The sequence below is a fragment of the Zonotrichia albicollis genome, chromosome 12 (genome assembly GCF_047830755.1).
Source record: "Zonotrichia albicollis isolate bZonAlb1 chromosome 12, bZonAlb1.hap1, whole genome shotgun sequence".
NCBI classification, from domain to species: Eukaryota; Metazoa; Chordata; class Aves; order Passeriformes; family Passerellidae; genus Zonotrichia; species Zonotrichia albicollis.
In genome coordinates, this window is record NC_133830.1 from 18,275,235 (window position 1) to 18,294,958 (window position 19,724).

The following is a 19,724-nucleotide window of genomic DNA, read 5'->3' on the forward strand; positions in this document are numbered from 1 at the left end:
TTATATAGATTACATTAGATATAATTATGTTTTATTTTGAATATATATTATTTTTATATAAAATTATGTTTTGTATTATATATGTATCTTATGTCTTCTTCTTGCCCTATCATCTGTCATAAACAATTTATTTTTTTTATATGTATATATATATATACATAAAAATAATATATATATGTAAATATATTTAATATATATATGTAAATATATTTAATATTTTTATATTTTATGTATTTAAAGCAGGAAATCTTAAACCTTATTATACAATATATTATATAACATATAAATGCTATACTATATATTATATAATAATATAAATATAACTATATAGCATATATTATATATATAGATAATAATACAATATATAAAATAATATTTTAGATATATTATATTATATTATATTATATTATATTATATTATATTATATCATTTCATATTATATAATGTTTTATTTTTTATATACATTATATTTTATATATAATTATGTTTTATATTATATATATTATGTTTTCCTTCTTGCCCTATCATGTCATAAAAAATGCATTTAAAGCAGGAAATCTTAAACCTTATTATTTAATTAATACTTAATATAATTAATCCCTAAACCATTTCTCTTCCTTCTTGGTACCTTTCCTCACTGTAGAGACTGAGTTGGCAAAAATTATTGTTTTATTCTCTGCCATTTTTACCTGTTTGCAGTATCCAGGCATTTTCTGAGTGCTCAGAAAGATTCTGCTTTTATTTTGTGAGCCAAATATGAGGGTGAATTAGATTATGGGTATTACATTTGAAATTGTTCTCTGTTTGTTTCTTTGCAGGTCCTGGAGCAGTATGAACGAGAAGGGTTTAATTTCCTCGCCAAAGTTTTTAATTCTTCACATTCCTTCTTGGAAGACTTGACAGGTCTGACTTTATTACACCAGGAGACACAAGCTGCTGAGGTAAGCAAATGAAATTGGGATGTTAATTAATCATGTGATCATATGATAGAATTCAGCAGTGGTATTTCATTTACAGAATGATTGACACAATGATTTAGACATTCTCTTAAATTAACTATAACTTTATCTGAGTGTTATATATTTATATTTATTTTATATATAAATATATATTCTATACTATATATTTTATATATATAATATATATGTGTGTATATATATGTGTATATATCCCTCATATATATTTTATATACTATAAATATTATATATATTTCTAGTATTATATTATTATATTATTATAATATTATAATATGTATAAATTTTATTATATATAATATTATATATATTTATATATGTTCTATATATTCTATATTATATAATTTCTATATCTATATAAAATATAGATATTATATATATGTGTGTATATATATATGTATATGTATATACATATATATATATGTATATGTGTGTGTATGTATATATATATATATATATATATATATATATATATATATATATATATATATATATGTATATATGAGAGGGATCCAAGAAGGGAAAACAAGCACCCTTTGATACATGCCACTCATTAACAGCAGGAATAATTAAAGTCTGATTGCCAGGCCTGAATTTTAGTGTTGGTAATGTTAAATGTAAAAGCAATTAAAACTAGTCATGTATTATTTAGCAGGTATTAATCCATAAATCCCTTTTGCAGCTTCACACTAGGTGTTTGTTAATGAGGTTTTAGATATTCTCTACAAAATACAGAGTCTGGTGGGACTTACTGCAACTTATTGTATTTCAAAGTTTTGCTCAAAACGCAGAATTTGTGTCCTTTCAAAAATCCTGGGGTATTTTAGTGAAGTTTGTTCAGTGAAATCACTGCTCAGAGGTGGAAAATCTGACATAAAATGTATTTGCATAGCTCATAATTTCAAATTAATATAATTGCCATCAAACCAGGGAGCCTGCTTGATTCTTCCCTCTGGGATTGCTGCATTTTTGGGGAAATCCATCTCTTTCAGCAGTTGAATATTCTTGGTGAATCTGCGTTTCTGAATGGCAGGGGCTGACAGGCAGATTATTTATGGGTATTCTGGAGCGCCCCTGCTTGCTTTGGGTTAAAAACCAGCTCTTTGGTACATTTTGCCACTGAAAAATATTACATTTTGGCTCTGGTTGTTTTGTGCTCCTTCACAAGTCTCCCAGTTCATCATCTGGGGCAATTCTTAAATTTTTTAAGTGCACAAGAGAGTGCTTTTAATATCTTTTCTGCGGAATTACTCTCCTTTGATATCTTTTCTGCAGAATTACTGTCCTTTAATATCTTTTCTGCAGAATTACTCTCCTGCCTCGAGCTCCTTTTCTCTTGTATTTTGAGCTCCTTTTTCTCACGCTGCAGCTGGGGGTTGTGAGTCTGTAAAATGATTTTTTTTTTTTGGTTTCTGGCTGCTTTGGAGCTGTTCTTGGCAGATTATTCCCTAAAATGGAGCCACTGGATTTTAGGTTTGGTGCTCCTTTGATTTGAAATATTCCCATTACATTCTAAAGACTGCAGCAAAAGCACTGAGAGGTTTCACCAGGTGTGGATGGCCTGGTTGGAGATGGGAATGTTTCATTTTTCTGGTGGGAAATTATCTTTTTTTCATCACTCAGAGAGATTTTGTGGGTTATTGATGCATTTAGAGGCCATAAAATGGCTTCTGGTAACTGCAGATTTTCCTTTCCTCCTGTCTAGTAAAACCTATCCAGTGCTATAAAGAAAATAGACTTGTAAATTTAGATGTCATCCAACCTCTTATTTACCCAGTAACATCATAGTTGGGTTGTAATTCCATGTATAAATCCCTGATATTTCCCTAATAAACTGCATCTGATAGGGGAACCACTCAATCTTGTGCTCGTTTTTAAAAGGTTCTCTGTTAAAATGTGAATTTACTCAGAGCATTTCATTGAACATTTTGCCCAGAGCGTTTTGGTGTGGTCAGATAAAGTGTTGTGCCGCTCTTATGTTTCAAAATTTTTAAAAATATTTTTTATTTTTATTTTTATAAAATGCTTTGCTGCTTTCATGATGCGTGTGTAAAAGTGCTTTAATGAGGATTTTTTTTTTAGTTTTGAGTTTGCCTAAAAAGAATCTGAGTAAGTTGTGCGTGTTCTGTAGGAATGAATGTTAAATGCAACAACATTTTTGGATATATAACCTGAATTTCCATGAAAATTGCCCCCACATTATTGGCACCAAGTGTGTTTACCCAGATTAAAGGAACTCAATTTGCAGTAAGATATGAAAGACCTTTCACTTAGTGAAAATCTTTTTTTACTTGCACTGTTTAATTCCTATTCCAGGGCTGTGCTGTTGACCATAATATTTTAATACATTTAAATATGCTCAAAGTTTTAATACATTGAAAACTTAATTAACTTAAACATTTAATACATTTCTAAAAAATATGTTTAAAATTTTAATACATTGAAATAGGTTTAAAGTTGATACAAATTTCAGGATTTTTTCAGTCAACAGAACACCTGTTTCTTAAATCATAAATGTTCTCTGGGACATTTAAGGAACACAATTTGCAGTAAGATATGAGAGACCTTTCACTTAGTGAAAATCTTTTTTTACTTGCACTGTTTAATTCCTATTCCAGGGCTGTGCTGTTGACCATAATATTTTAACATATTTAACATATTTAACATATTTTTATATAATTTTAACATATTTAAGTATGTTCGAAGTTTTAATACATTTAAAACTTAATTAACCTAAACATTTAATACATTTCTAAAAAATATGTTTAAAATTTTTATACATTGAAATAGGTTTAAAGTTGATACAAATTGTGTATAATATATGATATGATGTGATAATATAATATAATTATATATATATAATTATATATATATATATTATATAATTAATATAGATGTAGATAATGTATAGATGTAAATATGCTTTTCCTCTGAAATTTCTAATTCAATCTCAAGTTTTCTCATCCTAATTCCCATAAAATTTCTAATTCAAGATTTTCTCCTCCTCATTCTCATAAAATTTTGAATTCCAAGTTTTCTCCTCCTCATTCTCATAAAATTTCAAATTCCAAGTTTTCTCCTCCTAATTCCCAGCTTTGCTGATATGCTCAACTCACTGCTCTCTGCAGTTCTCTGTAATTCTCATTTCTCTCTGCAATAAGACACAAGTGTAAATAAATATACTTTTCTTATTTTGCATTTCAATTCCTGAATGACTTGGATGCTTTACTGCACTTCCTGCTTTCATCAGGATGAAAGAAGATTATAAAACACACACCAGAAATAAAATTTTCACTCGGGTTTTCTGATTAAAAAAAACAAGAAGGGGTAGAAGCTGCAATCCAGTAGGATCATAAAGAACTTTGGAAAAAAAAAAATCAAATATGTAGCAGAGTTCCTATATTAGAATGTGAATTTAAAGGTCAGGTGTGGTGGCAGCAGGTCACAATGTCTGTGTTATTTTACTTCAGTAATGTTGAATTTCCATGTCTGTGTTATTTTACTTCAGTAATGTTGAATTTCCATGTCTGTGTTATTTTACTTCAGTAATGTTGTATTTCCATGTCTGTGCTATTTTACTTCAGTAATGTTGTATTTCAAGTTTCTGTCTCTCACAAAAAGTGTGGGATCTGTAGTTTCTGTGACAAGTTCTTGCAGTCAGTGAGTGAGGCTTTTTTGGCATTTCCAAAATCCCTTTTCTGCATTCCAAACAATCCTAATGAATGAAAAAAAAAAAAGGATTAATGCTAATAAAACACTGAGAGAAAATACAGGCAACTCAATTTTATAATTTCTGGACTTATCTGAGGTTTGTGCCTGAGCATTTTTCAGTCATTTCTTGAGGGACAAGGCTTAGCTGCAGAATAAGCAGCTGGTGTGAAAAAGGAACTTTGTGCTTTTCCTAATTTGGAAGAAAATTCTGAATTTCCAGTGTGCTTTTCTATTAAAAATATCCTGCTTGTTTCTGATTCTGCATTATATTATGCAATGTATTTGATGCTGAAACAATAACATGTGAAAAGCCAAAAAAAAAAAAAACCCCAAGCAAAACAGAAAAACCCAGCTACAACAATATTGTAACAGCAAATTCTGTAACTTGGCAGTTTTGCTCTGTTAGCCAAGAATTGTTCAGAATGTCATTTTATTTGGTGTTATGAAAACTTCCTAAAGAAATCATTACTGATGGGTAGCCCAAAATTAATATTTGTGACTTTTCTGTGACTGGGAGCTTTTTTATTTTCCTTCATGTTTTTAATCTGGTGCATTTCTGGAGAAATTAATTTTGACAGATTCAGGCCTGCCCTGGAATTTCTTTCTTAAGAGATTAGGAGTTTAATTTGTTTTCTTTCTTTTTTTTTTTCTTTTTGAGTTTTCTCATGATGTCAATTAGTGTCATCATTTTTCTTCTTTTATCAAGTAATGTTTCCTGGCTGTTTGAACAATGCTAATTATTTTTTTTTTTTCCTGCTGATGCCTTTTGCTGCTTTTGGAAGGGTTTAGAAGTCCCTGTCAAGTGGTGCCTCTGTGTGCTACCAAAACATGAGCTCCTTGCCTTTCCCTGATACCTTCAATGATAAATTCAATTATTCTCATTAATTATATTCAAATTATCCTCCTGGGACTGACATCAGAGGGTGATGTGCACAAATGCTCCTGTTTCAGGGGATATCTGAATAAATGTGATTTTGTCCCTTCAGGGCAGGCAGGGTTTGTGCAGACATTTATTTCTTTGGAGGGAAGGACAGTTGGTTGGTATCCAGTTATCATTTTTGTTGGAAATGTCAAATATATGGGGGAAAAAACCACAGAAAGAAATGGAATAATGGCATTTGGGTTAGCAACAGGTTTTGTTGGTTTATATATTTTTTTCATAGGGTTATTTTTTGATGTCTCTTCATGAGGTCAGGCACAAATTAATTTACAATTAAGGATTATTTTTTAACTGAATTGCTGTCTTAGTGTCAAAACATTGATAGATCTTAAATCTCTATGTAAAATGTCACAGTCAGTCCCCTGAAACTATAAAATGGAAAGTAATAGGAATAAATCTATTAGCTATAATAATCTGTGGCTATAATAATCTATAATAGGAATTAATCAATTATCTATAATATAACTCCTAAACAAGGAGTACAAAATAATGGTTTGATTTGTGCTCTGGTGGTAAATGATGTTAAATTGTACTTTATTGAAGATTTGAGAGTCATTTTAGCTAATGATGAGCACAGCACCCCAAAATTTTGCTAGACTGAAGCTGTAAAATCTATATTTGGGGGAGCAGTTCTCTTCTAGAAAGAGTTTCAAATTCTGTTGACTCTTCTTCCTTTGAAGAAAAAAATCTCCAGTAAAGGAGAAGTAATGAAATTCAGGCATTAAATCCCTTCCATTCCAATTTACTTTGTCACAAAGAAGAATGAATAGGCTGTTCAAGATGATTTCTGTTATTCTCACGTGAAGAATGAGAAATTACACAACACAAACACGCTGATGAACTTAATTCTAATTAAGACCGTAAATTCTACCATGTGCATCTCAGTCCAAGAGTGTATGAGTGCTTGTCCAAATCAAATCAAATTTTAAAGAAGTGGAAATTTTGCTGCTGGCCAAATCAGCGCCAGATCTCAATAAACACCAATTGCTGTGGATGTCTTGGGGCACGGCTGCCTCAGCACCCCCTCAAGTGTTAATTAAATCACTTCATTAGGGATCATCTGGTCATCCTGTTCTCACCCCAAAACTGCACAAGCAGCAGAAGCTTCTTTTCAGCTTAGGGGCCAATTTTCCTGTAAATATAGGTGGGATATAGGAAATATGTAGGAATATATATAGGGATCAATGTCCTCTGATCATCCTGTGAAATGTCCAGCAGATTATTTTCATTGTTAACTGTGTTTGCCTGCTCCTGAAAATCCAGAATTCCTATGGAAACACTTCCTGGAGTTCTCTGATTGTCCCCCCAAAACCCCTCTGCACAAGCAGCAGCAGCTTCTTTTCAACTTTGGGGCCAATTTTCCTGTAAATATAGGTAGAATTAAAGAAATATATATGAATATATATAGAGATCAATGTCCTCTGATCATCCTGGAGCCTGTGAACTCTTGTCCACCAGATTATTTTCATTCCTAACCGTGTTTGCCTGCTCCTTAAAATCCAGATTTCCTCTGGAACCATCTCCTGGGCTTCTCTGAGGGCATTTCTGTCAGGGTGAGCCCATGCAGGCAATTCTCACATCCCCCAAGTGCTTTGGTGCTCTGTTACTGCCACCAGCTGATTGTCACCCCAAAACCCCTCTGCACAAGCAGCAGCAGCTTCTTTTCAATTTTGGGACCAATTTTCCTGTAAATATAGGTGGGATATAGCAAATATATAGGAATATATATAGGGAGGATAGGTGTGAATATAGGTGGAATATAGGAAATATATAGGAATATATATAGGGATCAATGTCCTCTGATCATCCTGGAGCCTCTGAACTGTTGTCCACCAGATTATTTTCATTGTTTATTGTGTTTGCCTGCTCCTAAGAATCCAGAATTCCTATGGAAACACCTCCTGGACTTCTCTGATTGTCACCCCAAAACCCCTCTGCACAAGCAGCAGCAGCTTCTTTTCAACTTTGGGGCCAATTTCCCTGTAAATATAAGTAGAATATAGGAAATCTACTGGAATATATATTGGGAGGATAGGTGTAAATATAGGTGGAATATAGGAAATATGTAGGAATATATAGAGAGATCAATGTCCTCTGATCATCCTGTGAAATGTCCAGCAGATTATTTTCATTGTTAACTGTGTTTGCCTGCTCCTAAAAATCCAGAATTCCTCTGGAAACACTTCCTGGAGTTCTCTGATTGTCACCCCAAAACCCCTCTGCACAAGCAGCAGCAGCTTCTTTTCAACTTTGGGGCCAATTTCCCTGTAAATATAAGTAGAATATAGGAAATCTATTGGAATATATGTAGGGAGAATAGGTGTAAATATAGGTGGAATATAGGAAATATGTAGGAATATATATAGGGATCAATGTCCTCTGATCGTCCTGTGAAATGTCCAGCAGATTATTTTCATTGTTAACTGTGTTTGCCTGCTCCTGAAAATCCAGAATTCCTATGGAAACACTTCCTGGACTTCTCTGATTGTCACCCCAAAACCCCTCTGCACAAGCAGCAGCAGCTTCTTTTCAACTGTGGGGCCAATTTTCCTCTAAATATAGGTAGAATATAGGAAATCTATTGGAATATATATTGGGAGGATAGGTGTAAATGTAGGTGGAATATAGGAAATATGTAGGAATATATATAGGGATCAATGTCCTCTGATCATCCTGGAGCCTCTGAACTGTTGTCCACCAGATTATTTTCATTGCTAACCGTGTTTGCCTGCTCCTTAAAATCCAGATTTCCTCTGGAACCATCTCCTGGGCTTCTCAGAGGGCATTTCTGTCAGGGTGAGCCCATGCAGGCAATTCTCACATCCCCCAAGTGCTTTGGTGCTCTGTTACTGCCACCAGCTGATTGTCACCCCAAAACCCCTCTGCACAAGCAGCAGCAGCTTCTTTTCAACTTTGGGGCCAATTTTCCTATAAATATAGGTAGAATATAGGAAATCTATTGGAATATATGTAGGGAGAATAGGTGTAAATATAGGTGGAATATAGGAAATATGTAGGAGTATATATAGGGATCAGTGTCCTCTGATCATCCTGTGAAATGTCCACCAGATTATTTTCATTGTTAACTGTGTTTGCCTGCTCCTGAAAATCCAGAATTCCTATGGAAACACTTCCTGGACTTCTCTGATTGTCACCCCAAAACCCCTCTGCACAAGCAGCAGCAGCTTCTTTTCAACTTTGGGGCCAATTTCCCTGTAAATATAGGTGGAATATACGAAATATATAGGAATACATATAGGGAGGATAGGTGTAAATATAGGTGGAATATAGGAAATATATGGGAATATATATAGGGATCAATGTCCTCTGATCATCCTGTGAAATGTCCAGCAGATTATTTTCATTGTTAACTGTGTTTGCCTGCTCCTGAAAATCCAGAATTCCTATGGAAACACTTCCTGGACTTCTCTGATTGTCACCCCAAAACCCCTCTGCACAAGCAGCAGCAGCTTCTTTTCAACTTTGGGGCCAATTTTCCTATAAATATAGGTGGAATATAGGAAATATATAGGAATATAGGAAATGGTAATAAATGAATTTGACCGAAATGTGAAGAGCTGCTGGAAAATCCTGTGGGTTCAGCACAGCCTCTCCTCAATGCCAGCACTTGCTAAGTCACAGAGGAAATTAAGCACCACGAATTTTAAGAACAGAACATCAATTTTAAGACATGCTCCTAGGTGGAAATCTCATATGGAAAACTGTTTGTGAGCAACTTTTCAGCTTCAATTTTGACCCTGGCTCAGGTTTTCTTCCTTTGTGAACCATGAAATAATTTTACCAGAGTGAGTGTTTAAAGATTTGCATCCATGTTGCTACTGAGTTTTGGTTGACACTAATTTATAAAACAGGCAGATTTGAGAGCCTTTAAAATGAATATTAACCTGGCTCTTACTGGCCTGAGCTCTCTTTCTCTTTGAATATTTTCCTGGTGTTTCCTTTCCCTCACTGTAGTTCAGGTTCTCCTGAAGTTTTCTTTTTCCAGCGCTTTTTTGGAACACATTAAAACCTGGCTCCCAGCTGAAATCTGCCATAGAGAATAGTTATTTTTATGGAATTGGCTGGAGTCCTGGAGAATCCACCTGATATCTTCAGAGTAATAAAAATTAATGACCAATTCTGTAGTTAAAACCCAGCTTTGGTTCCAAGATGAGCCACTTTGTGCCTTAGAAGATAAGGATTGGTTCTCTCTTATCTCTTCAGTGATAATTTCTCCTTAGCAGTGACTTCTCTCAGTTGATTTAAAGTCAAATTAGTTGGAAAGTTAAATCTTGTAAATTGTAAATTAAAGTTGTGCCTGACCTCATGAAGAGACATCAGAAAAGTAATACATGTAATAAAAATTAGCCAAGAGAAAAGTGTCTCACTTTTAAGCTTGGAGATCATAACATTTAAAAAAAAACAGTTTTAGGATGAGTTTCTGTTTTCTTGGTCTCTCAACCTTTAAAAACCCCACTCTAGGTATTAAATAATGTGCTTTAAATTAGCGCTGAGTTATTACATTTTGTAGTGTTGAGTTTGGGACACCAAAGCTTTTCCTCCATGTGATATTTCACAAAGCAGAAGCTGCTTGTGAGTTACTGAGTTTGTTATTTTCATATACAGGAAAGCTGTGAGATTATGGAAATAATAATAATAATAACAACAACAACAAGAATTAAAAATAAAATTATAAAAAATTGTATAATAATAAAAATAAATAATAAATACATAAATAATAAATAAAATAATTAATAATAAATAATAATAGAATGATGTATAAATAATATAAATATATAAGAATAAGAATAATACAAAAATAAATAATAATACATCATAATAAAATAATAAAATTTTGATGATAAAAAATAATAAAATAATTTTAATAATATTCTATTTAATAATAAGACATTTTAATAATAAGATAATAAAAATTTGGTTAAAAACTCTAAGCTTGTGTACAAGCACATCAATACTTTGTCATCTGAAAATGAGAGTTCTGTTGAAGTGTTTGTTCCATACAAAATAAACTCCTGTAATTGTAAAGTAGTGACTCAAGCCCACCAGGCAATGAATTTAATCCCCTGCAAGTCAAGTGTGAAATCCAATAGGTTTGTCAACAAATCCAAAAAATCCATGGTTAGGAAATAGGTACAAAGTGTGATTTAGGTGGAGATAACTGCTCAGAGGCTTGTTTATTTTTTGGGAACTAAAGGAAGTCAGTCACAGAAATAGAGAAGGGAGGCACAACCAAACCTTTAAAGAATTAAGCAGCCACTTCCCAGCCTCTCAGGGGGATAGGGGTTAAGAGATGCAGTTTTAAAAGTCTTTATGTTGTTGAAAAGTTTATTTGTCTGATGTCTACTGAGACAGCCTGCCAACAACAGCAAAGCCAATGCAAGTCAGAAAACGAAAACTCCTGGTGCAAGAGAACATGAAGGCATAACAAAGCTGTTTAGAAATATTACAGTGCAGCAGCTGGTTTTGCTAATGCTCCTTGGTTATTAAAAAAAATAACCAATTTGATCTGAATACTAAAACATAGATTAAATCCAGAAAGCAGAAATACCAAATGCAAAGAAGTTTCTTTTAGGTGCTGGAAATAACATCCTATTTTGCATTTGCATCTTCTCTGCACGTTACCCTTTTGGAATGAAAATCCAGCCTCAGTTTCACGAGTGCCTGGCCCAAGGTATCAGAATTTCTTAGATAGGAGCCTGTTGCCTGTGGAGGAAGAGATGCAATGAGTTTCAGGTGTTACCCCCTCTCAAGGGGATAGATAGGGGTTAAGAGATGCACTTTTAAAAGGCTTTATGTTGTTGAAAAGTTTATTTGTCTGATGTCTACTGAGACAGCCTGCCAACAACAGCAAAGCCAATGCAAGTCAGAAAGAGAAAACTCCTACTGGAACAGAACATGAAGGCATAACAAAGCTGTTTAGAAATATTACAGTGCAGCAGCTGCTTTTGCTAATGCTCCTTGGTTAATAAAAAAAAAATTGATCAGAATACTAAAACACGGATTAAATCCAGAAAGCAGAAAAATTAAATGCAAAGAAGCTTCTTTTCGGGCTTGGAAATAACATCCTATTTTGCATTTGCATCTTCTCTGCACGTTACCCTTTTCAGATCTAGTGAGAATGAAAATCCAGCCTCAGTTTCATGAGTGCCTGGCCCAAGGTATCAGAATTTCTTAGATATGAGCCTATTGCCTGTGGAGGAAGAGATGCAATGAGTTTCAGGAGTCACCCCCTCTCAAGGGGATAGATAGGGGTTAAGAGATGCACTTTTAAAAGGCTTTATGTTGTTGAAAAGTTTATTTGTCTGATGTCCACAGCCAACAACAGCAAAGCCAATGCAAGTCAGAAAAGTCCTACTGCAAGAGAACATGAAGGCATAACAAAGCTGCTTAGAAATATTACAGTGCAGCAGCTGGTTTTGCTAATGCTCCTTGGTTAATAAAAAAAAAATTGATCAGAATACTAAAACACAGATTAAATCCAGAAAGCAGAAATACCAAATGCAAAGAAGCTTCTTTTAGGGCTTGGAAATAACATCTAATTTTGCATTTGCATCTTCTCTGCCCGTTACCCTTTTCAGATCTGGTGAGAATGAAAATCCAGCCTCAGTTTCATGAGTGCCTGGCCCTGAAAAGAAGCCCAAGGTATCTGAATTTCTTAGATATGAGAAAATCCCTGCAGGGATCATTTTATTGCCTGTGGAGGAATAGATGCAGTGAGTTGCAGGAGTTACCCCCTGTCAAGGGGATAGATAGAGGTTAAGAAATACAGTTTTAAAACTCTTCATGTTGTTGAAAAGTTTATTTGTCTAATACCTACTGCCAACAACCAATGCAAGTCAGAGAGAGAAAACTCCTACTGGAAGAGAACATGAAGGCGTAACAAAGCTGTTTAGAAATATTACAGTGCAGCAGCTGCTTTTGCTAATGCTTCTTGGTTATTTTTTTAAAAAATCATCATCTAAGTCCTGATTCCCTTTGTGAGGAGCTGCAGCGAGTGAAGCTTGCTGGCCCATGAGTCATTCTCCCCACTCCTGCTATTTCTTTGAATAGCCCTTGTAAAAACACGCATTTTGTGCTGGTTGTCTTAGATGGCAGTGGAGTGTCTGGTTTTCGGCTGTTTGAAGGGCCTGGAAAGGCCCGGGGTGGCCTTGGGGCAGCCGCGTATCAAAGGACGAGAAGAGGCTTCAGTTCTTCTTTCGGTCTCGGTGTTTATTAATTGTTTATCTAAAAGATTTTCTTTCGGCCCGACAGAGCTCTGCTCAGCAGCCAGCCATGAGCACACTGTGCTGCCCTCCGGGCAGTCACCTATCTTTATACCCAAAGTTACGTGTACAATATTTATCATTTCTCCCCAATCCTTTTTATTCTTATAGTCCGGTGTACTTTCAGTAATGACCAATCCCAAAGTGCCACCATCACAACAGAAGATGGAGGAGAAGAAGAAGAAGAAGAAGAAGAAGAAGAAGAAGAAGAAGAAGAAGAAGAAGAAGAAGAAGAAGAAGGACAGGACACGCCCCAATTCCTCCATCTTACTTCTCTAAACCCCCCTGTACAGAAATCCTAAACCCTGTGTCTCACCCTCTAATTAACCAATCCCTTCACCATTCACCCCGGTGAAACCCTCCTGTCCTCATAGAGGTGTCGTCTCCTGTGTAGGATCAAAGTGCAGCCACCAGACACTTCTGGAACATTCCAGGACTCCCGAGCCCCCCAAGGGTGCTCTTGGTGACACCTCAGTCCTGAGGTGCTGAGATCCTACAGTGGAGGAGGGTTTTTCCTGCCTGGGTGAGTGATTTGTGTGTGCTGATCTCTGCATCTGCCTTTGCCACACGTGGTGCCTGTGGAAACGCTGCTGGGGCTGTGCCTGGCGTTGCTGTGCTCACCTTTCTGCAGGAGGCACTCAGGCACTGAAAACACTCATTGCAGCTCCTCTGTGGGATCTCAGCACCTCAGGACTGAGGTGCCACCGAGAGCACCCTTGGGGGGCTCGGGAGTCCTGGAATGTTCCAGAAGTGTCTGGTGGCTGCACTTTGATCCTACACAGGAGACGACACCTGTATGAGGACAGGAGGGTTTCACCGGGGTGAATGGTGAAGGGATTGGTTAATTAGAGAGTGAAACACAGGGTTTAGGATTTCTGTACAGGGGGGTTTAGAGAAGTAAGATGGAGGAATTGGGGCGTGTCCTGTCCTTCTTCTTCTTCTTCTTCTCCTCCATCTTCTGTGGTGATGGTGGCACTTTGGGATTGGTCGTTACTAAAAGTGCACTGGGCAATAAGGGTGAAAGGTATTGGGGAAAAATGATAAATATTGTACACGTAACCATGGGTATAAAGATAGGTGACTGTCCGGAGGCCAGCACAGTGTGCTCATGGCTGACTGCTGAGCAGAGCTCTGTCGGGCCGAGAGAAAATCTTTTAGATAAACAATTAATAAACACCGAGACCGAGAAAAGAACTGAAGCCTCTTCTCGTCCTTTGATACGCGGCTGCCCCAAGGCCACCCCGGGCCTTTCCAGGCCCTCCAAACAGCCGGAAACCGGACACTCCTCCTCCACTCATAAAACTGAGGGTTTTAATTCTTACTAGAATTTAAGGATTTTCATTTTTACTAGATCTCAAAAGGGTGACAGGCAGAGAAGATGCACATGCAAAATGAGATGTTATTTCCAGCCTCTAAAAGAAACTTCTTTGCATTTGATATTTCTGCTTTCTGGATTTAATCTATATTTTAGTATTCTGATCAAATTGTTGAATGCATTTAGCATGCAATTTAATATGGTTTAATTTGTGGATCTATGCCTGCAGATTATGTTTGAATTGCTCAACAAAGTAAAATCTTGATTAAAGCCAAACATGTTGATAAGGTTCAAGGAGCTGAATGTGACTTTTCTTTTTATATGGTAGAAATGAGAGATGGTTGTGGGAGATTGGGGAAAAGAAAGTAATGCTGTTAAATAGCATTTTAGTTAAGCTGGGGCATGAAGGTCACAAAGTTTTCTGTTTAGTATCATTTTAGTTAAATATCATTTTAGTTATGTTGAGGCATGAAGATCACAAAGTTTTCTTTTAAATATCATTTTAGTTAAATATCATTTTATTTAAGTTGAGGCATAAAGGTCACAAAGTTTTCTTTTAAATATCATTTTAGTTAAATATCATTTTATTCAAATATAATTTTATTAAGGTTGAGGCATGAAGGTCACAGAGTTTCTGTTAAATGAGGTTAAATTCCAGCCAGGTTGGTCAGTGGTAACATCCCTTTAGGTAATAGCTGCTGGAGGATCCTGCAGGAGTTTTCAAGACAATTCTAGGAAAAAAGTCAGTGTATTTGGAAAATTGCGAGGATTTAAACTCACTTATGAAGTAGAATAATATTGTTTTCATTAAGAAATTTCTAAATTGAAGAATAAATGTTCTGGTCATTGTGTCCTCTGCATTTGAAGACCAATGATATCCCAGTTTTAGCAGAAAGTCTGCAGTCTTCACTTCTGGTGAGATCTTTTTTTCATTCCTCTGTTTAAAAGCCAAGAAAAAGAGCTTGTGGCAGAGCAAAGTGCCTATGGAGCAGCCTGGCTGTTTGGGATTGTTATTTTAGTGGGGAGGGATGAGGTAACAGAGCCCAGCAATAACCAGCAAGCTGCGATCTTCGACTCCACCATCAACAGCTCCACAGGCCTGATCCTTATTGGAATTTTTTTTTAATTTGGGAGGAAGGGGGGGCTCTGATTAGCATATCTGTTTCAGGAAGAGGATCAAGAGCTCTCTAATTTCATATTTAAATCTGGGAACTGATTAATACTGGAGGCACGCAGAGAGCTATAACATGAAGGCTGTTGTTACTATAGTGAGCTGCCATTACAGACATCACAAGACTTGTTATACAAGGAAACATGATTACCTTGGATTAAAGGAGTTGCCAAAGGCTTGAAGGATTTATTGGTGCTGCTGCTGCTTGGAGTTATATATAACTTCATTATTTGGTTGAAAACATTGAGATCTAGAATTAATGAAGCACAGCAAATGCTGCTGAAATGAATCAGCAGGTTTGACAGCTTTGAACTGACACTGAGCCTCTGATGAATTTTATGGGAGCATTCTTTAGGACTCCAGATCACTGGATAATGTACAGAAAGGAATAAACCCGGAGAAATGAAGCTTAATGAGTGCAGTGAGCTGCAGCAGAGTTGATGTGATCAGGTTCATATTTCTGAAATGAGTTGTAATTGCTGAGCTGGGGGGGAGGAGATGGCCTGAGCTGCTGGATGGGCTGGATCTGTGGGATCAGACATTCTGGGAGCAGTGGGAGCTGCAGGCTGGAGCAGGGCTGGGTGACAGCAGTGGCCAAGGCAAGGGGGAGTGGGGAATGGTGCCTTTAGAAACCAAGGACGGGAATTTGTCACAGACGACTTTCATGAAAAATCCATTCCTTAGGATTTTTCCTCCTGAGAAGCTGGGAGGCCTCAGGAACAAAATGCAAACATTGATTATCTGCTGCTGTGGAATGCAACAGGTGCATCTGGGATTGGGCTCATGGGGTTGTTTCTAATTAATGGCAATCACAGTCAGCTGGCTCAGACTCTCTGAGCCACAAACCTTTGTTATCATTCTTTACTATTCTATTCTTAGCCAGCCTTCTGATGAAATCCTTTCCTCTATTCTTTTAGTTTAGTTTTAATGTAATATATATCATAAAATCATAAATCAACCTCCTGAAACATGGAATCAGATCCTCGTCTCTTCCCTCATCTGAAAACCCCTGTGAACACTGTCACAGGAATTGGCTTTTTTTCCTGCAAAATTTGGTCCTGGGTGGTGTAAATAGAGGAGAAATGCAGATTAGAACAGCTCCAAGGGCTGCTGTAAGGGCTCTTTTCTGTGTGAGCTTGGAGTTCAGTGCATCTCACAGCCACTGCATCATTTCATTAATCTCAGCTGGATAAAACTGGCAGCATTCTGACATTGCTTCCCTAACCCAGTGCTGGGAGATCCAGAAATGCTTTCTAGACAGCTGCATTCCATTCCTTTCCTTTCTGTGCAGAGATGTTTCAAAAGGATTATTGCTTTAACAGATGATTAATTGCAAATTATTTATTGCTTTCTTCAAATGAGCTCAGCAGTCATCATTTGCCCTTGATAGCATGATGCAGAATTAGTGCTGTGGGAATTTAATGTGAGTCTTAATGAGGCATGAGCCATAATCAATGATGAAAGGTTTTCCAGTTTTGAAATAAGTCTTACAACATTAATCCCTTACAAGCAATACTATAAAGAGCAAATATGTAATGGCAGAATTGTTCTGGAGCTGCCTTTGACTCTTCCCCTCTGTAATGTGACTCAGGAATTTGGTTATGTAAAAATCTGACTGAGGGACAGCCCTGGGTGAAATGCAGGGTGAGATTGGATTTCAGTAAATTGGATAACTTCTTCCCCACTCTTTTTAACTTTGAATTTGGGACAAAACTACATCAAAAGCTGGAATAGCTTTCTCATCTAACTGTTCCATGGCTGAGTGGGGTTTTTTTCTCTTCAGATAGTGTCTGATTACTAAATTAAGCTCTCAGCATCAATAAATCACTTCCTAGCGGAGTAAAACCTGTAATTTTTCATAGCTGTTGTCTTTTGTACCTTTTGAAATGTCTCTGGGGGCTGTGGAGCAGCTCCCAGGGCAGGCCCAGCAGGCAGAGAGCACAAAGGAACCCAGGTGCACCTTGTGCTTGGCTGGGGTGACAGGCTGGACATATTCCAGGGGAGCTGCAGGGGCTGGGTGAGCTCTGGGAGCACTTTGGGGTTGTGGGGTTTGCACAGAGAGGAGCCCAGGGAAAAAACAAATGAGGGGATTTGCAGGAGTGGTGTGGTGTGACCTATGTGGGACTCACAGGGCACTGCTGTTCCCAGGAAACAGCTGGGAAAGCACAGGGATCATCCCTGGTCCTGCAGGGATCATTGCTGATCCTGCACACACCATCCCTGGTCCTGCAGAGATCATTCCTGGTCCTGCAGGGATCATTGCTGATCCTGCACACACCATCCCTGGTCCTGCAGGGATCATCCCTGGTCTGCAGGGATCATCCCTGGTCCTGCACACACCATTCCTGGTCCTGCAGAGATCATTCCTGGTCCCTCACACATCATCCCTGGTCTTTCAGGGGATCACTCCTGGTCCTGAGATCATCCCTGGTCCTGCAGAGATCATTCCTGGTCCTTCCCACATCATTCCTCATCCTGCAGAGATCATTGCTGGTCGTGCAGAGATCATTCCTGATCCTGCAGAGGTCATTCCTGGTCCTGCACACATCATTCCTGGTCCTTCAGGGGATCATTCTTGGTCCTGAGATCATTCCTGGTCCTGCAGGGATCATTGCTGGTCCCTCACACATCATTCCTGATCTTTCAGAGAATCATTCCTGATCTGCAGAGATCTTTCCTGGTCCTTCACACATCATTCCTGGTCCTGCAGGGATCATTTCTCATCCTGCACAGATCATTCCTGGTCTGCAGGGATCATTCCTGATCCTGGACACATCATTCCTGATCCTGCAGCGATCATTCCTAACCCCGCAGAGATCATTCCTGGTCCTTCACACATCATTCCTCATCCTGCAGAGATCATTGCTGGTCGTGCAGAGATCATTCCTGGTCCTGCAGGGATCATCCCTGGTCTCTCACACATCATCCCTGGTCTTTCAGGGGATCATTCCTGATCTGCAGAGATCATTCCTGGTCCTGCACACACCATTCCTGGTCCTGCAGGGATCATTTTTTTAACATACATACAAAAAATGGTATAAAAATTAAGTATAAATCAGCAGAGATCGTTCCTGGTCCTGCAGGGATCATTTGTGGTTCTGCAGAGATCATCCCTGGTCCTGCAGGGATCATTCCTGGTCCCTCACACATCATCCCTGGTCTTTCAGGGGATCATTCCTGATCTGCAGAGATCATTTCTGATCCTGCACACACCATTCCTGGTCCTGCATGGTTCATTCCTGATCCTGGACACATCATTCCTGATCCTGCAGCGATCATTCCTAACCCCACAGAGATCATTCCTGGTCCTTCACACATCATTCCTGGTCCTGCAGGGATCATTCTTGGTCCTTCAGGGGATCATTGCTGGTCCTGCAGGGATCATTCCTGGTCCTTCACACATCATTCCTGGTCCTGCAGGGATCATTGCTGGTCCTTCAGGGGATCATTGCTGGTCCTGGAGGGATCATTCCTGGTCCTGAGATCATTCCTGGTCCTGCAGGGATCATTGCTGGTCCCTCACACATCATTCCTGGTCCTGCATGATCATTCCTGGTGCTGAGGAGATCATTCCTGTTCCTGCAGGGATCATTCCTCATCCTGCAGAGATCATTCCTGGTCCTTCACACATCATTCCTGGTCCTGCAGGGATCATTTTTTTAACATACATACAAAAAATGGTATAAAAATTAAGTATAAATCAGCAGAGATCGTTCCTGGTCCTGTAGGGATCATTCCTGGTCCTGTACACATCATTCCTGGTTCTGCAGGGATCATCCCTGGTCCTTCAGGGGATCATTTGTGGTTCTGCAGGGATCATCCCTGGTCCTGCACACATCATTCCTGCTCTGCAGGGATCATTCCTGGTCCTGCAAGGATCATTCCTGGTTCTGCAGGGATCATCCCTGGTCCTGTACACATCATTCCTGCCCTGCAGGGATCATCCCTGGTCCTGCACACATCATTCCTGCTCTGCAGGGATCATTATTTCTGGTCCTGCAGGGGATCACTGCTGGTCCTGCAGGAGCCCAGCTCAGAGCCCAGCCCAGCCCAGCTGTGTTGGGTGTGTTTCTGCCCCTTTGCAGGTACCTCAGAGCCTGCAGAGGCAGCAGTGTGAAAGGCTGCCCTGCTCTGAAATGCTGCCTTGCCTTGGCCAAGTGACACTGGAATGTTTTCATTTAGGGCTTCTCATTCCATGCTATGAAGGGCATCACAGAATCAAAACCTTCAAATGCAAAAATCTGTTCGTTCTGGATGTCACAGAGTTAGAGGGCAGAAGGGAAGAATGGAAATAATCTCTTGCCCAGATTATAAATTCATGGCAATTAGA

General features: G+C 38.0%; 1 protein-coding gene across 3 annotated transcripts in view; it reads left to right on the forward strand.

Annotated features, from left to right (window-relative positions):
* Positions 1-19,724, forward strand: part of ATG7 (autophagy related 7) — a 115,472-nt gene that overhangs the window by 44,639 nt on the left and 51,109 nt on the right. For 2 of the 3 annotated variants that reach the window (XM_074550129.1, XM_074550128.1), the window contains exon 18: positions 819-941. In XM_074550129.1, the coding sequence (XP_074406230.1) occupies positions 819-941 (123 nt within the window). Of the gene's footprint in view, positions 1-818; positions 942-4,224; positions 4,258-19,724 lie in introns of those variants that run through there. The other variant, XM_074550126.1, reaches the window with a different exon arrangement.